At 34.1% G+C, this 21,996-nt stretch overlaps 1 protein-coding gene across 3 annotated transcripts in view; it reads right to left on the bottom strand.

The window, feature by feature from the left end:
- The window catches only part of NKAIN3 (sodium/potassium transporting ATPase interacting 3), an 821,210-nt gene that overhangs the window by 20,889 nt on the left and 778,325 nt on the right, over window positions 1–21,996 (bottom strand). For 2 of the 3 annotated variants that reach the window (XM_074278762.1, XM_074278761.1), the window contains one exon: window positions 3,672–3,751. The exons of the other annotated variant lie outside the window; for it this stretch is intronic. In XM_074278762.1, the coding sequence (XP_074134863.1) occupies window positions 3,672–3,751 (80 nt within the window). The remainder of the gene's footprint in view (window positions 1–3,671; window positions 3,752–21,996) is intronic. 3 annotated transcript variants of the gene reach the window in all.

Raw genomic sequence — 21,996 nt, 5'->3', positions numbered from 1 at the left:
TATAAATCTGGTCTCATACACTCACTATCTGTGGGACCCTAGACAAGTTTACCTGAATCCATTGGAGAAGGAAATGCAAATTATTCCAATATCTTTAACAAGAAAATCCCATGGACAGAATGGTCTGGTGGGTCACAAAAAGAGTCCAACCAAACTGACCAACAACAAGAAGAATCACTGAATGTGTGTGGGAGGCAGAGTAGGTCTGCATAACATAGAGTGTTAGTTTCCTGTAATTGCCTGCCATCTTTCTGAGGTGTAATGCTCTAATTTGTACTGAGCAAAATTCCTGAGCAAAGGTTAATGTATTAATAACATGTTTTAATAGCTAATAACTGGTTCAGGAGAGTGCAGAGTTAAGAAATTCATCCTAAGTTATTTGCTGCCTGTACTTCAAGGAATGTATAGATAAAATGGTTCATAGAACCCCAATTCAAAATTATTAGGCCTGTTATCCTTCTCTGTTGATACATTCATGAGATCAGCCACATAGATTGTTCTTGATTCCTTTGTCCCATCTTTGCCTTTTCATTCAATCAATAAATCAATCAGTGGATAAGTATTAATTGTTTAGTATGTCCAAATCTTCCTGACGACACCTTTTGGGGTTTTCTTGGCAAAGATACTAGAGCGGTTCTCCATTTTCTTCTCCAGATTATTTTACATATAAAGAAACTGAGGCAAACAGGGTTAAGCGACTTGCCCAGAGTCACAAGCTAATAAGTGTCTTAGGCTAGATTTTTAACCCAGGTTTTTCTGTTCCAGTCATGGTGTTCTATCCCCAGAGTCAGCTAGCTGCCTCCAGTAAGCATGTGCTACTGTTTACTATTTGTCAGGCCTTCAGCACTGTGCTAAGTGATTTTTGTTATTTGTTCACTTATATTCAATTTTTCCTCTGAAGTCAGATGTGAACTCAGGAAATGATTATTCCTGTTGCTCTATCCACTGTTCCACCTAAAGGGCTGGTGCCAAGTACTGGGCACACAAAAAAGTACAAAATCACGAAAAGAATATCTGCTTTGAAGGAAATTGCTTGCAAAGTGAGGAGATAATATATAAATAAATTAGTAGGTACAAAATAGTTACAAAGAGGAGGGAACGTAACCTTAAATAAGAAGGGTCAAGTAGATAGGTGGACCAGAAAAGAAATAGCTCTCAATTGGTCTTTCTATTGACCCTGGAAGAAAGCCAGAAATTTTCAAACAGTTCTGGGAACAGACCCAACAGACAACACCTTGACTTCTCAACAATTATTGTCTTAGAATCCCTGTGAAGCAGGGAAACTGATGGAGCATCACCAACATATGTCAGAGATGGGACTTTTTCTATATATGAGGGAAATGCTTGTAAACCATTTTCCTGCTGTCAGCCTACAAAATGGGCTTCTATATTATGTTTAATGAGAGAAATGGATCAATGCCTGTTACAGTATTTAAGAAAGCCATAGGATAAAGAGAAATACTTTTGTCCCAAGAAGTCAGAGAGAAAACCAGAAGCTGTGTCCTTTAGCCTCACTATGAAAATCATTTGTGACCCCCAAAATCCTTGAAAAATTTTGCTTCAGATATGTAGGCTTTAAATATAGGATGACCTTCATTTTTGTGGTGGCTTATCACAGACTCCCTCTTTTATATGACTTGCGTTGCCAAATGATGAGGAAAATAGACAAGAATCCCTGGATTCCAAATTTAAGCTAAAACTAAAGAAATTTCAGTTAATTAGGATGTGGGCGCTCACAGGCAAGATTACTGCAACAGTCTAAGAGGAATATATATGTTCATTCGAGCCATTGAAGTCATTTATACTCATTGAAAATAGCTAGATGTTTTCTGTACTGCAGGATCTTAGGATCATAAATTTAGAAGTGGATACAACTATGGGATAAGTGGAAAAGATATGGCATTGGTAGATATGGATTCCAATCCTGATTCTGCAACTCCCTACCAGTAAATGTGGGGCAAGCCCTTTAATGTTTCTGAGGTTTCTTTATCTGCAAAGTATGTGTAGATCACATTATTTCTAAGGCAGAAGTTCCTAATCTAAGGTGCTTAAATTTTGTTAATTTGGTAATTGTGTTTCAGTGCAATTTCCCTTGTAATCCTGTTTATTTTATTTTGTGTATTTGAAAACATTATTCTGGGAAGGGGTAGATAGATTTCATCAGATTCATAAAGAGGTCCATGATATAAAAAAGTCTTCAAACTCTTATTCTAAATCCATGGGATCAGTGATGTGAGATGACAGAGAATTTAAACATTGTGAAATTGAACCCTTTATAGATAAAGAAACCAACTTCCATAATTTACACAGTTACACAATTTGCAAATAGCAAAGCCAGAACTCAAACCTAGGATTTCTTCTAATACCAAATCTATCATCTTTTTCATAATCCCACATACTTGGCTTTCAGTTCCTTTTCAATAATTTTTGTTACATAATTCCACATATGAATGTCATTCTCCTTGGCAGAGAAAAAAAAAAAGAAACAAAATTGGAATTGTTTTCTGTTTTCTGTCATCTTGTCCCCAACATATAGGGTCCCTCTCTCTTCTTGGAGCTTCTTCTTACCCCCAGCATAGCTTTCAAAGGTCACTTATGTGTTTAATATTTTCATTAGTATTCATTGCAAGCCTCATTTCATTTGTGGCTTTGTCTTTTCTCACATTATTCTTATAAGATCACTTTTATATTCATACAATTCATCCTCAGTCATCTAGTCCTGCTTCCATATTCTATAAATGTCTTTTTAAAATATGCATTGGTTAATGAGTTCCCTGAGCCACTAAAATGGTCTCTTTAGACAACTCCATCTTTTCTTCTTCATTGGTATCATCTGCACTTATGTCTTCATACTTTCATTCTTGAAAATTTCTCATTCATCTTGAGGCAACTTCCCTAGCAAAGTTTTGCTACCTATTTTTAACCTGTGTTTTTGGTATGTTGTCTTAAAAAGTCTATTCCACTACCAGCTTACTTACCTACCTATTCACTTCCCTTCTTCCCTTCTCTCCCACTTCTTTCTTCTTTCCCCTCATCCTTTCCATCTCTTCCCTTCCTATTTCTTCCCTTCCCATCCCTTCCCATACCATTCCTTCCATTCCCATGCCATCCCTTCCCTTCCTTTCCATTCCTATACTATTCTATCTTCTTCCCATCTCTTCTCTTCCCTTCCCTTCCTTTCTTTTCTTTGTCACTACCCCCATTACTTGGAAAATAGTAACTGAGTCGCTCTGTAGAGTTTGGTAGAGGTATGGTAGAGTAGATGGAGTCAGAGATGGTAGGGTGGAAAACTCTTGTCTGACCGCCTACTGTTCATGTGATCTTGAACAACTTCCTCTCTTCTGGTTTTCACATATATAAAATGGGAATGTTGCAGTAGGTGACCTCTTAGGTCTCTTCTCCTCCAAATCTATCATTCTAAGTATTTGTCAGAAGACTAATCATTAGGTTTTTATCCTTCCCGTAGTTAAATAAATGATTTAGATAGTGAAATGTGATTTTTCCTTTGAAAAAATAATACATGCTATATATGAAATGTCTTTCTTGAATATCAGTGATTATGAGTTAATATAAAAAATTAGTAGCAATTTGTCCAAATTCATTCTAATTTAGGTTAGTTCTGGTAAAGTTAGAAGGATTAAACTTTTTCCACTCATCACAACCTTACTTACAGGTTTAACAGGCTTTAATTCAACATGATCCTGGGGGGACTGATGGTAGGAGTATGTGTCAAGTCCACCTATGAAGTCAACTGAAAATATAACAGTCCAATATAAATATATAGATGGAAATGAAAAGTACACATAAAACTGAAAACTTAAAAAGAAAATGCAGAAATAAAAATATTCATGTTTGAAATTTATTATAAAAGGAGAAAATAAATATTTTAATTTGACTAAAATCAATAAAGTCGATGAATAAATAAATGACTGGTGAAATTTAAGAGATATTCAAAGTATAAAGGAGAAAAAAAACCCAGCCACTTTTTATTAGTTTTGGTAAAAGACAAAATAACATCAGAATAATAATTTATTTATAATGTCCCCAGAATACACATTTACATATCTTTTCTCTTTATGTGCCAAAATCTATATTTTTTTTACTACAAATGCCACAATATACTTTTTCCTAATATGTTTAGTTCATATTTTTAAAAGACTCTCAAGAAGTCTCCTAATAAATCTCTTTTAACTCTTGATAGTATTGACCTTAATACATGCCACAAGGGGTTAACTTTGTCTTTAAGATATTCAAGGGAGTTTTCATAACCTCCTTAGGTAAGGTAACATATGTCTCACTGCTTCCAGAATTGGAATTTTCTTTCTAAATGTCTCTTCTGGGTCCTCCCTATGTCACTTAAACTTCTTGTCCAATACTCACTTCAACCACTAATTCTAATTGATTTCAGCTGTATTTATGTTCTCTAAGTGTCAATTAGCTTGAATTAAGATTGTTATATATACATAAGCTATTTACCAGGTATGAAGTCAAATAGTGCCCCTGTGTATGTCTGAATTAATACCTATGTGATCTTGGAAAAGTCACTTACTCTAAGTCTCAGTTTCAATGAATATAAAATGAGAGGGTTGGTCTAAATGATCACCATTTTTCTAACGCTAAATTCCATAAACTCATCATGAATACACACACCTATTATGCACACATACAATGTGTACAAAGTCAATAACCTATCTGAATGCCAATTACTTGGGTGAATCTCCATTAATAAGATGATTATTAATTATGATTAATAAGATTAATGATCTCCATTAATAAGAACTCAATCAGAAATTAGATTTAGGCTTGAATTTCCCTTAGTTATTCTCTTCTGCTCCCAATAATTATGAGTTATTTATTACCATCACAAAATTGTGTAACTGTGTCCTTTGAGCAGATCAAATTCCAAACTAAGTGTTCTGATTCTCATTAAAATATTAAGGACTAATTACAAAAGAAGAGCCACTAAGGAAGGGGTTCTAGAGGTAAAAAGATTATACTATGGGGAAAGAAGCACTTTCTTTTATATAATTTTATACCTATGGAAACTATCTTGTCTATAGCACAACAGCATCAATGTACAAGGTGCTTTATTTTATTTTATTAATAGTAATTTTTCCCTTAGGTACATATAATTTTTTTTATCATTAATTTTTACAAGATTTTGAGTTGCAAATTTTTATCCCTACCCTCCTCTCTTTCAAAGATGGTAGGCAATTTTGTAAAGTTCACACGTGTGCTATCATAGAAAACATTTTCATCTTAATCAGAATTGTGAAAGAAGAAACAAAACAAAAGAAAAAAAACCAAGAAAGTAAAGGAAAGTGAAAAATATGTTTTAATCTGTATTCAGAGTATATAAGTTCTTTATCTGGAAACAGATAGCATTTTCCTTTGTAAGTCCTTTTTACTTGTCTTGGATCATTGTGTTGCTGAGAAGAGCCAAATCATTCACAGTTGATCATCACACAACATTGCTCATACTGTGTACAGTGTTTTCTTGGTTCTGCTCATGTCATTTTGCACCAGTTCATTCAAGTCTTTCCAGGTTTTTCTGAAATCTGTCCATTATTTCTTAAGCACAATCAATACCTTGTAATCATATAATAGAACTCATTCAGCCAGCCATTTTCCAGTTGATAGGCATCCCCTTAATTTCCAATATTTTGCTAGCACAGAAAGAGCTGCTATCAATATTTTTACACATGTAGGAATTTCGTCCTTTTTTATGATCTCATTGGGATACAAACCTAGTAGTGGTATTACTGGTCAAAGAATATGCACAGTTTGGTTATTCTTTAGTCCTAGTTCCAAATTGTTCTCTACAATGGTTGGATCAGTTCACAACTCCACATTCTCTCCAAGATTTATCACTTTTCTTTTTTTGTCATATTAGCTAATATGATAGGTGTGAAGTGATATTTCAGAGTTATTCTAATTTTTACTTTAATCAAAAGTGATTTAGAGCATCTCTTTATATCCTTTGACCATTTATCAACTGGAGAATAATTTATATTCTTACAAATTTGACTCAGTTCTTTATATATTTGAGAAATGAGACCTTTGTCAAAAGTACTGCTATAAAATTGCTTTCCAATTTTCTGCTTTTTCTTTTAATTTTGTTTTCATTTTTTTTGTATAAAAGCCTTTTAATTTAGTATAATCAAAATAGATAATTTTGTAATGTTTTCTATTTCTTTTTGGGTCATAAATTCTTCCCTTCTCCATAGATCTGACAAGTAAACAATTCCTTGCTCTTATAATTTGATTATATTGTCATCCTTTATGTACAAATCATGCACCCATTTTGATTTTATCTTGATACATGGTATGAAATGTTGCTTTATACCTAGTCTATATCCTATTGTTTTTTAGTTTTCTATGCAGTTTTTGTTAAATAGTGAATTCTTATCACAAAAACTGGGGTATTTGGGTATATCAAACACTAGATTACTATGATTATTGACTATTGTCTCTTGTGTATCAACTCTATTTCACTGATTTGCTACTTTAGTTCTCAGCCAGTAAAGTTTTGATGATTACTGTTTTATAATATAGTTTGAGATTTGGTATGCTAGACTACCTTTCTTTGTGTTTTTCTTTTCATTAATTTCCTTGTTATTTTTGACCTTTTGTTCTTCCAGATGAGTTTTGTTCTTATTTTTTTCTAGTTCTATGAACCAGTTTTTGGTAGTTTGCTTGAAATGGCACTGACTAAGTTTGGGTAGAATTGTCATTTTCATTATATTGGTTCATCCTATCGATTTGCAATTGATATTTTCTCACTTGTTTTGATCTGACTTTGTATGAAGACTATTATGTAATTGTATTAATATAGTTTCTGAGTTTGTCTTGGAAAATTGACTCCAAAGTATTTTATTTTGAAGTTAAGTCAAATTTCTCTTTCTTTCTTTTGATGCTGGGCTTTATTGGTCTTAAAAAGAAATGCTAAGGATTAGGTAGAATTATCTTATATCTTGCAACTTTGCTAAAGTTTTTAATTATTTCAAGCAATTTTTATAGCTGATGCTCTAGGGTTCCCTAAATATACCATAATATCATCTGAAAACAGTGATAGTTTTGCTTCCTCATTATCTATTCTGCTTCCTTAAATCTCTTTTTTCTTCTCTTGTTGCCTATAGTTAACATCTCTGGTGTTATATTGAATAATAGTAGTAATAATGAGTATCCCCGCTTCACCCTGATCTTATGAAAAGGCTTTTAGCTTATTCCCACTAAAAATAATGCTGGCAGATGATTTTAGATAGACACTTATTATTTTAAGAAATGCTCCCTTTCCAATGCTTTCTAGGGTTGGACGCTTATTTTGCCAAAAGCTTTATATCTATTGAGATAATCACATGATTTTTGTTGGTTTTGATATAGTAAATTATTATTGATATAGTAAATCATGTTGAGAGTTTTCCTAATATTGAACCAACCCTGAATTCCTGGTATAAATCCTACCTGGTCATAGCATATAATCCTTGCTAACATTTTGTTTGAAATTTTTGCATCAATATTCATTAGGGAAACTGATTTATAATTTATTTTCTTTGTTTTAGCTCTTCCTGGTTTAGGTATCAACACCATATTCATTTCATAAAAGGAGTTTGATAGAACTCCTTCTTTGCCTGTTTTTCCAAATAGTTTATATAGTATTAGAATTAATTGTTCTTTAATTGTTTGGTAGACTTCACTCATTAGTTCATTAATGGTTTGTTCAACTTTTTTGGGTCATTATGTAAGTTATCAGTTTTTTGATCTGCTAATCTAGATAATTTATATTTCCATAAATATTCATTAACTTTGTCTAGATTGCCAGACTTAATGGCATATAATTGGACAAATATTTCCTAATGATTATTTTGATTTCTTCTTCATTGGTGGTAATTTCAAATCCTCTTCATTTTTGATAATAGAGATTTGGTTTTCTTCTTTCTTTTCTAAGATCAAATTAACCAATGGTTTATATAAATTATTATTGTTTTTCTTCATAAAACTAGCTCCTAATTTGGGTCATCCAAAAAGAATACATTGAATTTTTTTTGCCTTTGCCTTTGAAGTCTTTATATTTTATTACATGGTCTATTTTTGTGTAAATGCCATGTGCTGCTGAGAAAAGGTATATTCCTTTCTATCCCCATTCAGTTTTCTCCTAAGGTCTGTAATATATAAATTTTCTAATATTCTGTTTACTTTCTTAGTTTCTTATTCATTTTTTGACTGGATTTATTGAGTTTGAGAGGGGACAGTTGAGTTCCTCTACTAGTACAGTTTTGCTATCTATTTCTTCCTATAACGAACTTAACTTCTCCTTTAAGAATTTGGATGCCATACCACTTGGTGCATATGTTTGGTAATGATATTGCTTCATTGTCCATGGTTTCTTTTAGCAAGATGTAATTTCCTTCCTTATCTCTTATAATTAAGTCTACTTTTGTTTTTACTTTGCATTAAGAATTGCAACCCCTGCTTTTTTTTTCACTGTAGTTGAAGCATAAAAGATTCTGCTTCAGCCTCTTGCCTTTACTTTTTATGTTTCTCTCTGCTTCAAGAGTGTTTATCACCAACAACACATTATAAGATTCTGATTTTTGTTTCCCTCTGCTATCTGCTTGCATTTTATGGGGGAATTCATTCCATTCACATTCATATTTATGATTACTACCTATGTACTTTCCTATCCTTCCTCCTGTTTGTTCTCTCACCTTGTCTCTTTGCTTGTTTTGCCCTTCCAGGACCTATCTTGGGGCACTATGGTTGTCTAGAGATGAGCGATGGGAGAATTACAACAATTCACTACTTACTCTTCCTGGAAGTAGTTCACAAAGGTATTTTATAATGAGGCCTAACCATAGTGAAAAATACTATGTCATGTTAATATAGCAAATTATATGCCCTTAGTCACTGTTTTACTTTTCATGTTCCTACTTTTTTTCTTCAATTCATCTGGACAAGTGCTTCTAATTCTACCTCCATTTCCACTATTCATATATTCATTATACTTTTAGTTTTTGATAAACCATTCTTTGAGAGGATTCTTGGCAGGCTTTGTGGGGAATGGATAGGGGAAATGACTAAAAAAAGATTGAAACTAAGTAATTTAGTGTCAGTTATCTAAAAAAGAAAAGCTGATAATTTAATACACCCTATTCCTTATACATTCTAGGAAAGGGAAAAGTTATATATAAACATTGGCCCAGGAGCCAGCAGATATCTTTTTTACTTTTTAGATCTTATTTATCTATTTCCTGGATTAAACCCAAACAGAGCACAAAGCTGCCAAGTTACCTCTTAGAAGAAATCATGTTTCTTATAATTGAGCCTCTTTGCAATTATCCACTACAGTCACCTCAAATTTCTGACAAGGATTCTAACCAAATGAATGGATGGATCATAAGATTTATTATAAATTTATAGTGATATCTTGCTGCACAAGAATAGTATTGTGTTCTCTCTTTGTAAAAGATACACAACCACTCAAAACTTTGCTATTTGTCCATAGGAAAGTTTGGGTCATAAACTAAAACTTCCTTTAGATAATTCAGTACTGCAGAGCCATATTTAATTCCCCATCCAGTTTTCTTATACCTAGTTTGCTTTATACATAAGCAAAAGAGATCTCAAAGATGATTGATTTTTCCCTCTTCCTCCCAAGTTGGTCTTCAGGGTAAAAAAGTGTGCAAGGTGGGCATAATGAATGCTGCTGATTGCTGACCCTGACAGCTTCACATGACAAATAATTCATCATATGTCCCATGAACTTAAAGGCTTGCACTCCTTGGGAACTAGGAGAGGAATGGCCCAAGCTGAATATTTCTTGGTGTGGTTCAGACCCAATCTAAGTGCTAATGCCTTCCTGGCCCCATGGAAATGAGATTGCTTCTTACTCTACATCTATATCTATATCTTACTCTACATCTATAAATATGAGAGATCTTTGTGGACTTGATTCTCCATTTCTTTGCTCATCTGCATAGCTCTTCTGTGAGTGAGTCTTCTGCAGTGGATGCACAGAGTAAATATTTATGTGGTTTGTGTGTGTGAGTGTATGTTGGGGGGAAGTGAACTTATAATGAAACAATCCTATTTTTATTATCTTGATAGTATGATATCTATACTTTTATAAGAGATGGTTATTCTTTATTCTTTAAGAAAAAAAACTAGGAAGTTCCATTCAATTTGGCTACCTTCAGGATATCTCTGATTAGAAATATGAAAAAATATTATAAGTGAAAGTATCTTGGAATTTTTGTATTTGCTTTTTAATTTTAATTTACTTGGGAAATTGCATCCAGCAGCAAGGCAATTCAGTAAATTTGTACTTCCATTAAGAACACTGAGTGCTTCACTAATACATCCACAGAAAAGCACTATGCTAAGTATTTTCAGGCTGATGGTACATTATGAATTTGCAATCTGAAGGATTGAGTTCAAATTCTGGTTCTGTTACTCATTAGTTATGTGATTTGGGGCAAATTATTTAATTTCTTTGGGTCTTTTATGTTTCTGTTTTTGTTGTTACTATTCAATCATTTCAGTTGTGTCTGACTCTTTGTGACTTCACTTGGGAAGAAATACTGAAATGGTTTGCCATTTCCTTCTACAAATAATTTTACAGATAAGAACACTGAGGCAAAAAAGATTAGGTGACTTGCCCATTTATTTTTTAAAAAGAAACTCTAGGGCTTAAGTTTTCATTTTTTGTAAAATGAATGGGTTGAAGAAAAGGATCATAGTGACCTTTACAATTTGAGAGCTTATGATCTAAAGTTTAGATGAAATTTACTTTTATGAAGCCAATGGTCTGGTAGATAAATATCAATGTGTCCCAAACAATAAATAATTGCATTAATGAGGTGAAAGAAAAGTGTGGTGTAAATTTTGGGGAAGAGTATGTGGGGAAGATCACTTTCACTGGAGTAGAAAGGAAAGAAGGAAAAGAGGTTTCCTCAAAAGAGTTTGACTTTAAAGGACAGATAGGAATTCAACAGATGAAAAGAGAAAGACAGGATATTCTAGGAAAAATGATCAAAATGTCAAAAATAGGAAAAATGTGGGGTAGGCTTGGGGGGGATATCCTAGTTTATTTATTTTTTAAAATTTCAATAGCAATTACACTTAAAGATAATTTTCAACATTCGTTTTTATAAGATTTTGAGTTTTAAATTATTTTTCTCCTTCCTCTCACCGCAAGACAGCAAACAACTTGATATAGGTTAGTATCCTGGTTTAATTAGTGAGAATAATATGGATAGAGAGGAATGTGAAATAAGGTTGGAAAGGTGAGTTGGTTTCAGATTGTAGAGGGTCTTAAATATTTTCAACATATAGCTATCATAGAAGCATAGATTGATAGCTCTGTGGCTCAAAGGATAGAATAAGACACTATCTAGTGCTATGATCCTGTGTAAGATCACATTGCCTGCCTCAGTTTCCCCAACTATAAAATGGAGGATCATAATATCACCTCCCTTACAGGGTTGTTGAGAAGAACAAACAAGATAATATTTGTAAAGTACCTTGCAAACCCAAGAGGCTATCTATTTCTAGCCCTTATTTTATGTATGAAGAAATTGAATCTGAGTATAATATATTTGAACTCAGGTCTTCCTGACAAAATGTGGCAAGCCCTCAAAGGGATGGAAGGATCAGATTTTCTTATTGTCTTAATGTAGGTTAAGAAACAATAGTTAGAAATCAACATGGAACAACTGATTGGTTTAAGATAGGAAAAGTAGTATGACAAGGCTGTATAATTTCACCTTATTTACTTAACTTATACACAGAATACAACATGCAAAATGCCAGATTGGATGAATAAAAAATTGGAATTAAGGTTGCCAGGAGAAATAACAATCTCAGATATGTAGATGATACCACTCTGATAGCAGAAAGTGAGGAAGAATTAAGTAGGCACTTGATGAGGATGATAAAAGAAATACAAAAGCTGGCTTGAAGCTTGACATCAAACAAACAAACAAACCAAAAAACCCCTAAGATTATGGCAACAGGTCTCATCACTTCCTTGCAAACAGAAGATGATGAAATGGAAATAGTGACAGATTTTATATTCTTGAGCTCAAAAACACTGCAGACAATAACTGCAGCCATGAAATTAAAAGATGCTTGCTCCTTGGAAAGAAAACCATGGAAAATCTGGTTGGCATACTAAAAAGCAGAGACAACAGCTTGCTGATAAGTCTATATAGTCAAAGCTATGTTTTTTCCAGTAGCAGTGAGAGTTGGACTATAAGGAAAGTTGAATGCTGCAGTATTGACACTTTTAAATTGTGGTGCTAGAGAAAGTTTTTGAGAGTCCCTTGGACAGCAAGAAGATCAAATCAGATTAATTAAAGAAATTAATTCAAGCCATTCACTGGCAAGGCAAATATTGAAGTTGAAGCTTAACAACTTTGACCACATAATAAGAAGATAGGACTCATTGGAAAAGAACCTGATGTTGAGAAAGACTGAAAAAGAAGGAAAGGGGGATGGCAGAGGATGAGATGGATAGATAGTGAACATGAGCTTGGACAGAGTTTGAGAGATAGAGGAGGAGAAAAGGACCTAGCATGCTATGTCCATGGGATCAGAAAGAGTTGGACGTGACTGAGGAACAGCAATAACAACAGCTTCTCGATTCTGGGCCTAGTATTCTATTCACTGAGTCCTTAGCTTTAACTCTCAGAGAGAGGATTTAAACCTAGGTCTTTGTGAATACAGTTCTCAGTATATACTATGTGCAAAATTATGCTGACTCTGTTGAGGAAAGCTATCACAAGCATGGTTGCAATTTTCAGAAATGTTGAGTGGGTAGATACAGCAGAACAAGATTAGGAAACAGTTAATCATTGAACTTGTCTAGATTGTAGGGCACAAGAAAGGAATAATATGGAATAAAGAGGGAAAATTAAACTGGTTACAGAACATTAAAAACCAGGCTAAGAAGTTTGAGTTTTATTTATTGGTATAAGCAACTCACTGTCATTTGGGTGGAGGGAGTGATGTTATCGGGACTATTAATTATTACAATAATTTTGACAGCTTGTACATGTCTGAGGTGGAATTCAAATAATTCCAAGGCCAAAGCTATAGAAAAAAGATTTTTATCTAGGGTAAGGGGAGGATTCTGATGTTAGGATTAGAAGGTTACATAGTTAGAATTTGTTAGGAACAGGGCAAAAGTAGTAGGTAGTAATAATAATAGCTAACATGTATATAGTGCTATAAGATTTTCAAGGCTTGTAAAATAATGATACCCTTGTGCTTCTAATTAGAACATTGATATGATGAAACTTTTGCTAATGGCATCTCTTGGGTAATCAGCTCAGGTGATTGTGGTGGGAGAGGGTTGAAGCTTATGGGGCCCACAGACTTGGATATCCTCATTAAATGCTTAACTAGAATAGAGGTTATTTTTAATCCCCATAGTGCAGAGGTTCTAACCTCTTTTTTTTCCCTTATTTTTTTTGTGTCATGGACCTCCTTGAAAGTTTGGTAAGGCCTGGGAATCTTTTTCTCAGAATAAATCTGTTTATATTCATAAAACAAAAAATAGAGATTGTAAAAGTTATATTGATTAGAATTAGCACAATGAGGTGATTCAAGGAAATTCCAATAAACTTATGATGCAAAGTGGCATCCACATCCAGAGAGAGAACTATGAAGACTGAATGTGGAAACATAGTATTTTCACCTTTTTTCTATTGTTTTTGTTTGCTTATTTTTTCCATTTCATATTTTTTTCTTTTGATTTGATTTTTTTTATTAATCATGACAAATATGGAAATATGTTTAAAAAATTGCATGTTTAACCTTATATCAGCTTGCTTGCATTCTTGGGGACTGGGAGGGGGAAGAGAGGTAGAAAAATTTGGAACACAAGATTTTGCAAAGGTAAATGTTGACAACTATCTTTGCATGTATTTGGAAAAATAAAATACCATTAAAAAAAGAAAGAGTTAGAAAAATATTTTTTAAAAAAAGTTCACAGGCTGCAGCTAGAGAACCTCTAATTTTGAGGTTATATTCATACTTATTTGTTTCTATGTTAAGAAAAAAGGAACAATAACATAATGTTTGTTATTATTTTTTTTTTTAAAGAAAGAGACTATACTAACAATAGAGACTAATTAGCTTGTATGTTCCAAGTTCAGTGGAGCTAGTAGAGTGTTCTCATAAGTGCTTATTTTAAAAGTTGCCAACTCTAGAAATAAAGTCTAAAGGAACCATTGTTCATGCTTCTAAGAGCACATACCTATCAAAGCCATTAACATTACAGTTTAACTGTTATGTGATATGAAGTCACAAAAAGGAAATGTCAGGTTGAGCTGAGCAGTCAACCAATGTCTTGCAGGGAGGCGCTTAAAAGACTCTAGAGAGAATTTTGCAGCATCCTACTGATAATGAATGACTTCTTACAGAAAAAAACAGTTATTTTATCTGTAGCTGGCAGCTAAAACCTATCGTATTTCTCAAGGAACTGCACTACTCTGCAGGGTCACCTCTTTGGCTGGCTGCTACCCGACCAGTGGAAAATTTTCATTCAAAATGCTCTGCTTGCACAGTGGGGAAGAGGCACAGTGGCCAGCACTCCTTGCTGTGGACAGGGCATTAAAGATTCTGTTGATTTCTTTTCTGGCAGCTCTGAAGGATGGTGATCCTAGTTTCCCTCAATGGTCAGGCTGTAAAACACTGCTGACTCAAGAAGGTGGTGCTGATGTTGTAAATAATTTTAAGAACTTTCGGAACTGTTCAGGCTGGATAGATGACACCCAAGAGCATGTTTTATTACTTCTCATTTCATTTTTACTCTGATGTGGGGAACTTCAAATCTTTTTCTGGACCTCGGAAGTTAGGAAAGGTTGAAAAAAGGAGATAGTTTGAAAAGGTCAGATTCTCGGCTTCTGAACAATGGGATGGAGGATCCAGAATTTGAAGGGGCTAGATATATAGTCACCATGCCAGAGGGCTCAGAAAGGTAGTGCCATCTGACACACCTGATTGAAAGTCAAGAGATCTTGGAGCTAATCCCAGCTCCATCTCTGATTCATTGTTATTGTTCCAAACCATATCCCACCCTTTGCCCAAAGCAGCAGAATTGGTTATAGTGAATGAGAGTGGGGGAAGAAGAGACAATAGTAGAGGGAATTAGGCAGTGCCTATTTAGACAAGAGATGGAAAATAAGGAAGAGATTAATGAATGTATGAGTAAGTATAAAAGCCAAGCACTGTGTAACATGTTGAGGATACAAATGGAAAAACTGAATCTCTGTTCTCAAGGGGTCCACAGCATAACAACAACTGCTAATCTTTATATAGTGCTCTAAGGTTTGCAAAGCACTTTCCATGTAATCTTCAAAATGATCTTATGAGGTAGGTGCTATTTTAACCTTCATTTTATAGATGAGAAAACTGAGGTCACGACAAGGTAGATGAGTTGTCCAGGCTCCCACAACTAGTGAGTATTTGAGGCAGTATTTGTACTTGTGTTTTCTTGACATTATCCATTGGCTCTCATAGTTGGAATAAACAACAGAAGAAAGAGAATATTCAGCTGCAGGATAGATGATAATACCTGGAAATACTAGAGATTGCAGGAAGAGAAGTTGGCAAAATCCATGGTTCTTTGAGTTGATTCTATAGGATTAAAGATAGTACTGGGGGTCTTGAGGGAAAGAGGCAGGATAGATTCTAAAGCCTGATAAATTTCCATCTCATTGGAAGAAACAGAGCAACGGCACTAACTTCATTTAAGGCATATAACTGGGTGGGTTTTGGCAATCTGGGTTCAAGATGGCTGTGAGGGGAAAGCAAGTCACTTAACCCAGTGAGCTAGAAAAGAAAATGGCAAGCCATTCCAGTGTTTTTCCCATGAAAACATGAAATTGAGTCACAAAAAGTCAGATATAACTAAAAAATAACAATAAGCCAAATAAAAATAAAGCTTTTTAAATACATAATAAATTTTGAAGAATGAAATAAATATCAAGTCAGCATGCTTAGATCTATATAATATAATTATTTCTTAAATAAGAAACACCAAAGGAAGCAGGATGTAATATGTGGCCATGGAAATCCCATACTACAAGGAGATCAACATTAAAGGGGGAGAAGGGAGTGAAAATAAAGATATGGAACAACAAAAACTTACCTAGAAATTATTTCTCTATGTTCCTCAACTCCACACATTCATGAAGTACATAATGGCATCAAATATCAGTGCCTTGCTATCTTCTGCATAGTATACAACCTTTCCCTCAACCTGCTTCCTCATCACTCCATGACATTTAGTAGAGTGTACTGTGTTCTAAATATTGGGATGCATTAGTACACTTATATCTAACTATACTTTATAGTCATATCTCTAGTAGCATATGAAATAGATGTATATTTAGAATCATATAGTCTTAAAATTCAAAGTTGAAAGAAACCTCAGAGGCCATCTTGTCTAATTTAAACCAGAACAGGAATCACTTGCACTTGAGTATTTTGATATATATGTGTGTATACATATAATCCAAATATTCATGCAACCTATGAATATATACCATACAAAAACTATATGATTTCTTCTGGGTATATTGCAGAGAAGATATAATTCCTAGGTAAGTTTTTGTTGTTCCATATCTTTATTTTCACTCCCTTCTCCCCCTTTAATGTTGATCTCCTTGTAGTATGGGATTTCCATGGCCACATATTACATCTTGCTTCCTTTGGTGTTTCTTATTTAAGAAATAATTATATTATATAGATCTCAGCATGCTGACTTGATATTTATTTCATTCTTCAAAATTTACTATGCATTAAAAAGCTTTATTTTTATTTGGCTTCCTTTTATTTTAATTGGGAAGGGAACATCCATACAAGTAAGTAGGGGGGCAATGGGAAGTTGTAAATCTCAACAATGGGAAACCAGCTTCACAGTTATATATGCCATTGAATCAGAAAAAGGATTTTGGATGTCTGGGAGGCAAATAGGTACCTACAGCAGCATCCAGGGGACAAAACAAGGCCAGAGTGGAATATATGTAGCCAGGGTATGGAATGAGTAACTACCAAGACTTTAAGACTGTTGACAGCAAACCATCTGTTCTAATAAAACATGACAAGGTAAAGAGTCTCTGGAGAAAAAACATGAAACACACTCCCCCCACAACTCCCCCCAAAAGCACTGAACTTAAAGACTAGAACATCTGAATTTGAATCCTGTCTTGGCCACATTCTATATGTGTGTTCTAAGTACATGTATACTTAATATTTCTAAGCGTCAGATTGCTGGTCTATCAAATAAAAGGTTTTGATGAGATGACTTCTATTGGCCTTTATTGTTGTTAATTTATGGTCCCTTTAACTGCTCTAAGATTCAAGGTCCCTAGGTTGAGTAATTGCTCTGGAAGGATGAACTAGGACTGAACTGGGACTGAAACATGAACAGCTGACTTCATCATATACCACCAGAATGGATGTAATTCTAAATCTTCTTAAGGCTGGACTTTAGAAGCTTTGTATTCTTTGTCACAATCATGAAAACAAATGAGAAATTATTTTGGTTTCTCTAATCTCCCCTGTAAGGGATCAAGAGTGCCAATTTCAAGGTTTGCTGAAATATTTATTGTTTTTCTTGAGACAATACAGACAAAACCCAAAAGATGAGATAAGATGAAATTCAGAATTAAATCAATTTAATTTGACAAATAGGGCCAGAATTGAATATTAAGAGATCAGTCTGGACTGCATTCAGAAAATTTATAGAGTGCTTTCAAAAATTGTAGGATTCTTAATGCTGCAGTTAGTTTTTAATCATGACCAACACTTTATGTCTCATCTGGGATTTTCTTGGCAGAGCTAGTGGAGTGGATTTGTCATTGCCTTCTCCAGTACATTTTACAGATGAGGCAAACTGAGGCTTGCCCAGCATCATACAGCTAATGAGTGTCTGAATCCAGCTTTGAACTCAGGAAGATGAGTCTTCCTGATTCCAGTCCTGGTGCTTTATCCACTCTACATCTAGCTACCTGATGCTCGAAAAGCCCATCTTTAATACAAAAATTCTTTTAATGAAGCTATATAATCATGAGAGATGAAATAATAATCTTGTAATAATTAGAACTATGAATAATCCAAAAGACAATAGAAAGGCATGAACTGAGCAAGTAGGCAGTAGAATACTACCAACTATGGTTTGCATATAAGAAAGATTGTGAAAGATATTTGAAAGGACATATATAATCAGATACAAGTGTCTGATTATAAATCAAGAATGAGAGATATCAAAGAGATGTATATTGAGAGGTATATTGGCATATGAAAAAAAAAAACTAAACAGGACAGACTTCTGGTACATTGGTTAGAGCTCCATAAAGGATTTATAGAAAGAATCACAGAGGATAAAACAGCATGGAACAACTGTGATCTGAACTGCTAGTGGCAGAAGCTTCCATACCATTGAAATCATGGATTCATTAAAATAGTAGAATTGGTTAAACTGAGAAGGAAAATTGACTCCTCTTTCAACCTAGACTTCCTCCACACATTCTTAAGTAAGTCTGTTATTAAATGAAACTAAAATACTTTTATAAGAATATTCTGTTATTTTAGACTTACAAAAACTAGCATAGGAATGAATGGGAGACAGATATTCCATCATATCTTCTTTGCTGTTGCTCCCATTTCCACTATGTTTTCATTATATATCAAATGGAATGTGTAATTGGATAAATAAATATAAATAAAAATAAATAAATATAAATAGTATAAATATAAAATATAAATATGTGTGCGTACACACAAAGACATACACACATACATATATATATTCACACACATACACATATATTTATGAGCTTGGAAGGGAATTTTAGAGAAAAAAGTGTTTTATTTTACAGATTTGAAATATTTAAAACTGAACTGATATTTCTCTTTCAGATTGGTTTTAATGGTTCTGGATTTTATAAATCTTTAGATGGAGGAGTTAGCTGCTTAGCTTAAGACTGGATGTGTAAGCAAAGAATTTATGGGAGCACACTCTGGGATATCCGTAAAAAGCACTTGCTTGGGGTTGATAACCAAAAGCCAAACCATCATAATAAATAAGACTAATTCTCTTTTTCAATCTGAACTACAGAGAATTGGGCAATCTTAGTTGTAAATGCAGATTCATTCCTGTGAGTCTTTTAAACCAAGATGCCAGGATAGGTATAATAGGTCGCAATGGGAATATTATCTGAGCTGAGATGATCAAACTTCTATTCTCCCAAACCTCTCCACCAGTGTATAATCAGGAAAATTTATTGAGCAGCCCAATTCTGATCCAAGGCCAGATTAATTTACTTTATAATCTATACTTCTCATTATAGCATCTCATAATGTATTATTACATTGCAATTCCAATCCCATTCATTCCATGTTAAAACCAGTTTTCAAACTTACAAGCCACAACTCTTAGAATTCACATAGGAAGACCATCACTTGAATAATGGTGATGCTGAGGTCTGTGATTTTTTCCCCAAGATTCATAAAGACTATATTCAAAGGAATTTCCGGGTACCCAAAAGCATGCAAGTTAATGAGCCTTAAAAAAGACAGATTCAGCTAATATGTGCTGCTGTGTTTTCACCACAAACTAGTAGGAAAAAAATGATCCATTTGTTCAGTAAAAGCCACTGAAAGCAGAATTAAAGCAAAAACATTTGATACCAGCTAAATCCAATAGCCATTCATTCATCTATAACTCTTGGCAACTGAGTTCTTTGGTGGAAGAAAGCATATGAAATTTAAGCACTGGCTATAGGAACTGGAGTCAGAGAGTGATCATACCAGTATTAGATAGGAATGTTAGACTCACAATGAGGTGCGTAGGTTGAAAAGCTTAGGAATTTAATTCTCACTTGCATCACTACAGTTTAGAACTGAGTCCCATGACCTAATACCAAATTCTTGAACATCTCAAAACAGCCTTCTCTGAGGTCAACCTATTCTTAGGCTTTCCCTTTGCCAATTGTGCAGAATGCTGATGATGGGCCATATATGGATGCTCTGGACTCACAAGATATAGTTACACAGCTCTTGACTTTGCAATGAGTGGGTCTGGGTGCACAAAGCAGCATGCTCAAAATCTCTTCTTATGTCTCTGAGCTTGTTTCAGATTTCATCCTTTTCCCAACAGCCCAGATCGCTGCTATCATCTCTTCTCATTCTAGGACAAACATATTGGTAGAGTGTAGCTCAATGGCTTACACGATTTCTATTGAGATCTTTAGCAGAAGAGAACATTTATTCTATCATACAAACTTCCATTGTACCACCAACTCTATATTGGGGTATTTGCTCATCACTGGCAGTTTGTATAAGTAGTTACAGGTCTTGGTTTTTTTCAATGGGACAATCAATGTCACTTTAATACTTGTCAATATGAGAGATAGGAAAATGTATTTTCACCCCCAATACAATGCCATGTACCAAAGCTGTGTTGTTCTTAGACCATATATCACTAATTGATGATATAGGATTCTCCTTTATGCAATTTGCAGGCCTGAGTGGAATGGGGGTTCACTTCCAACCCTGGCCTCCTCCAACCTAAGAGCCACAGTTCATAAAGCAAACTTGCTTGGCCAGGACAGCCATCTGAGGACCAGGAGCAGCATAGTTATAATGAACCAATAGGAAGTTTTCTCACCATGACTTTAAAAACAGGATATTTCCTCCAAAAAACAGAAGTCAGGGTCATATAAAGGAGAAAATAAAGTATTACAATGGGAGAAAAGTAAGAAATCGAAAAGTATGTACAAGTGGAGAAGTTAGAAAGGCACAAAGTAGAAACAGGTACCCTCTAGGTATTAGATATGATTAAAAAAAGAAACAAAACCTATGAGAGGGAAGCTTTAGCCCAGAGAGATTAATTTAATGAAAGCCAGGGGATATGATAATATCTATATAAGAGTAGATAAAATTTAAACAGTAAATGTCAGGAGGTGGAAGGTGGCTATTACATTAACTTAGCACATCTAAAGATAGGTTAACAGAATCCGAAAGATTAGAGTCAAATCAGCTTATGCAAACAAAAAGCCACATAGAGATGCTGAATATATGAAAAAAAGGGAGGTGGCTAACCTAAGTTTAGCTTTATAAAGGAGCAAGGATCCAGAAAACTAAAGTTGAAGCCAACTGGACAATTGAAATGATGCTAAGGGATGAGATAGACAACTCTTTCATTAAGGATTCTAATTGTCATTACAATCAAAGAAGCAGGGTAATTCAGGTGTCAGAGCTGGAAGGCTGTTGCCACTTTCCAAATAGTCTATAGACTGCACCAAGTTCTCTTCCACTTTGAGAATAATGTTTAGGTAGTATTCAATTCCAGACCACCACAATAAAGCAAATATCACAATAAAATGAGTTACAGGAATTTTCAGGTTGCTCAGTGTGTATAACATTATGTTTATACTATGCTATAATCTATAAAGTATGCAATAATATTATATCTAAAATGTACATAATTTAAGTAAAATACTTTATTTCTAAAAAATGGAAGCTATCCTTGAGCCTTCAGCAAGTGAGAAACTTTTTGCAGATTCAGGGTCTTGTCTCAATGGTGATGATCACTGACTGATTAGAGTGGTGGTTGTTGTAAACTGGGATAGCTATGGCAATTCTTAAAACAAGACAATAATGGAGTTTTCTGCATTGATTGACTATTCCTTTCATTTGAACATCTAATAGGTTATTGCATGGTTATTAATTAGCCTAATTTTAATGTTGTTATATATCAGGGACTAGGGAGGACTGAAGAAAGTAAGGTTAGTGAGTGGAGGAGTAAAAACATAGACATTTATCAGGTAAGTTTGCCATTATAATGATAATAATGAAAAATTGAAATATTGTGAGGATCACCACAATGTGACACAGATATATAAGTGAGCATATGGTATCAGAAAAATGGTGTCCATAAACTTACTTGATATAGGGTAGTCAGAAACCTTTAATTTATAAAAA

Source organism: Sminthopsis crassicaudata, chromosome 1 (assembly GCF_048593235.1).
Source record: "Sminthopsis crassicaudata isolate SCR6 chromosome 1, ASM4859323v1, whole genome shotgun sequence".
NCBI classification, from domain to species: Eukaryota; Metazoa; Chordata; class Mammalia; order Dasyuromorphia; family Dasyuridae; genus Sminthopsis; species Sminthopsis crassicaudata.
This window is presented reverse-complemented; position numbering and strand designations above follow the sequence as displayed.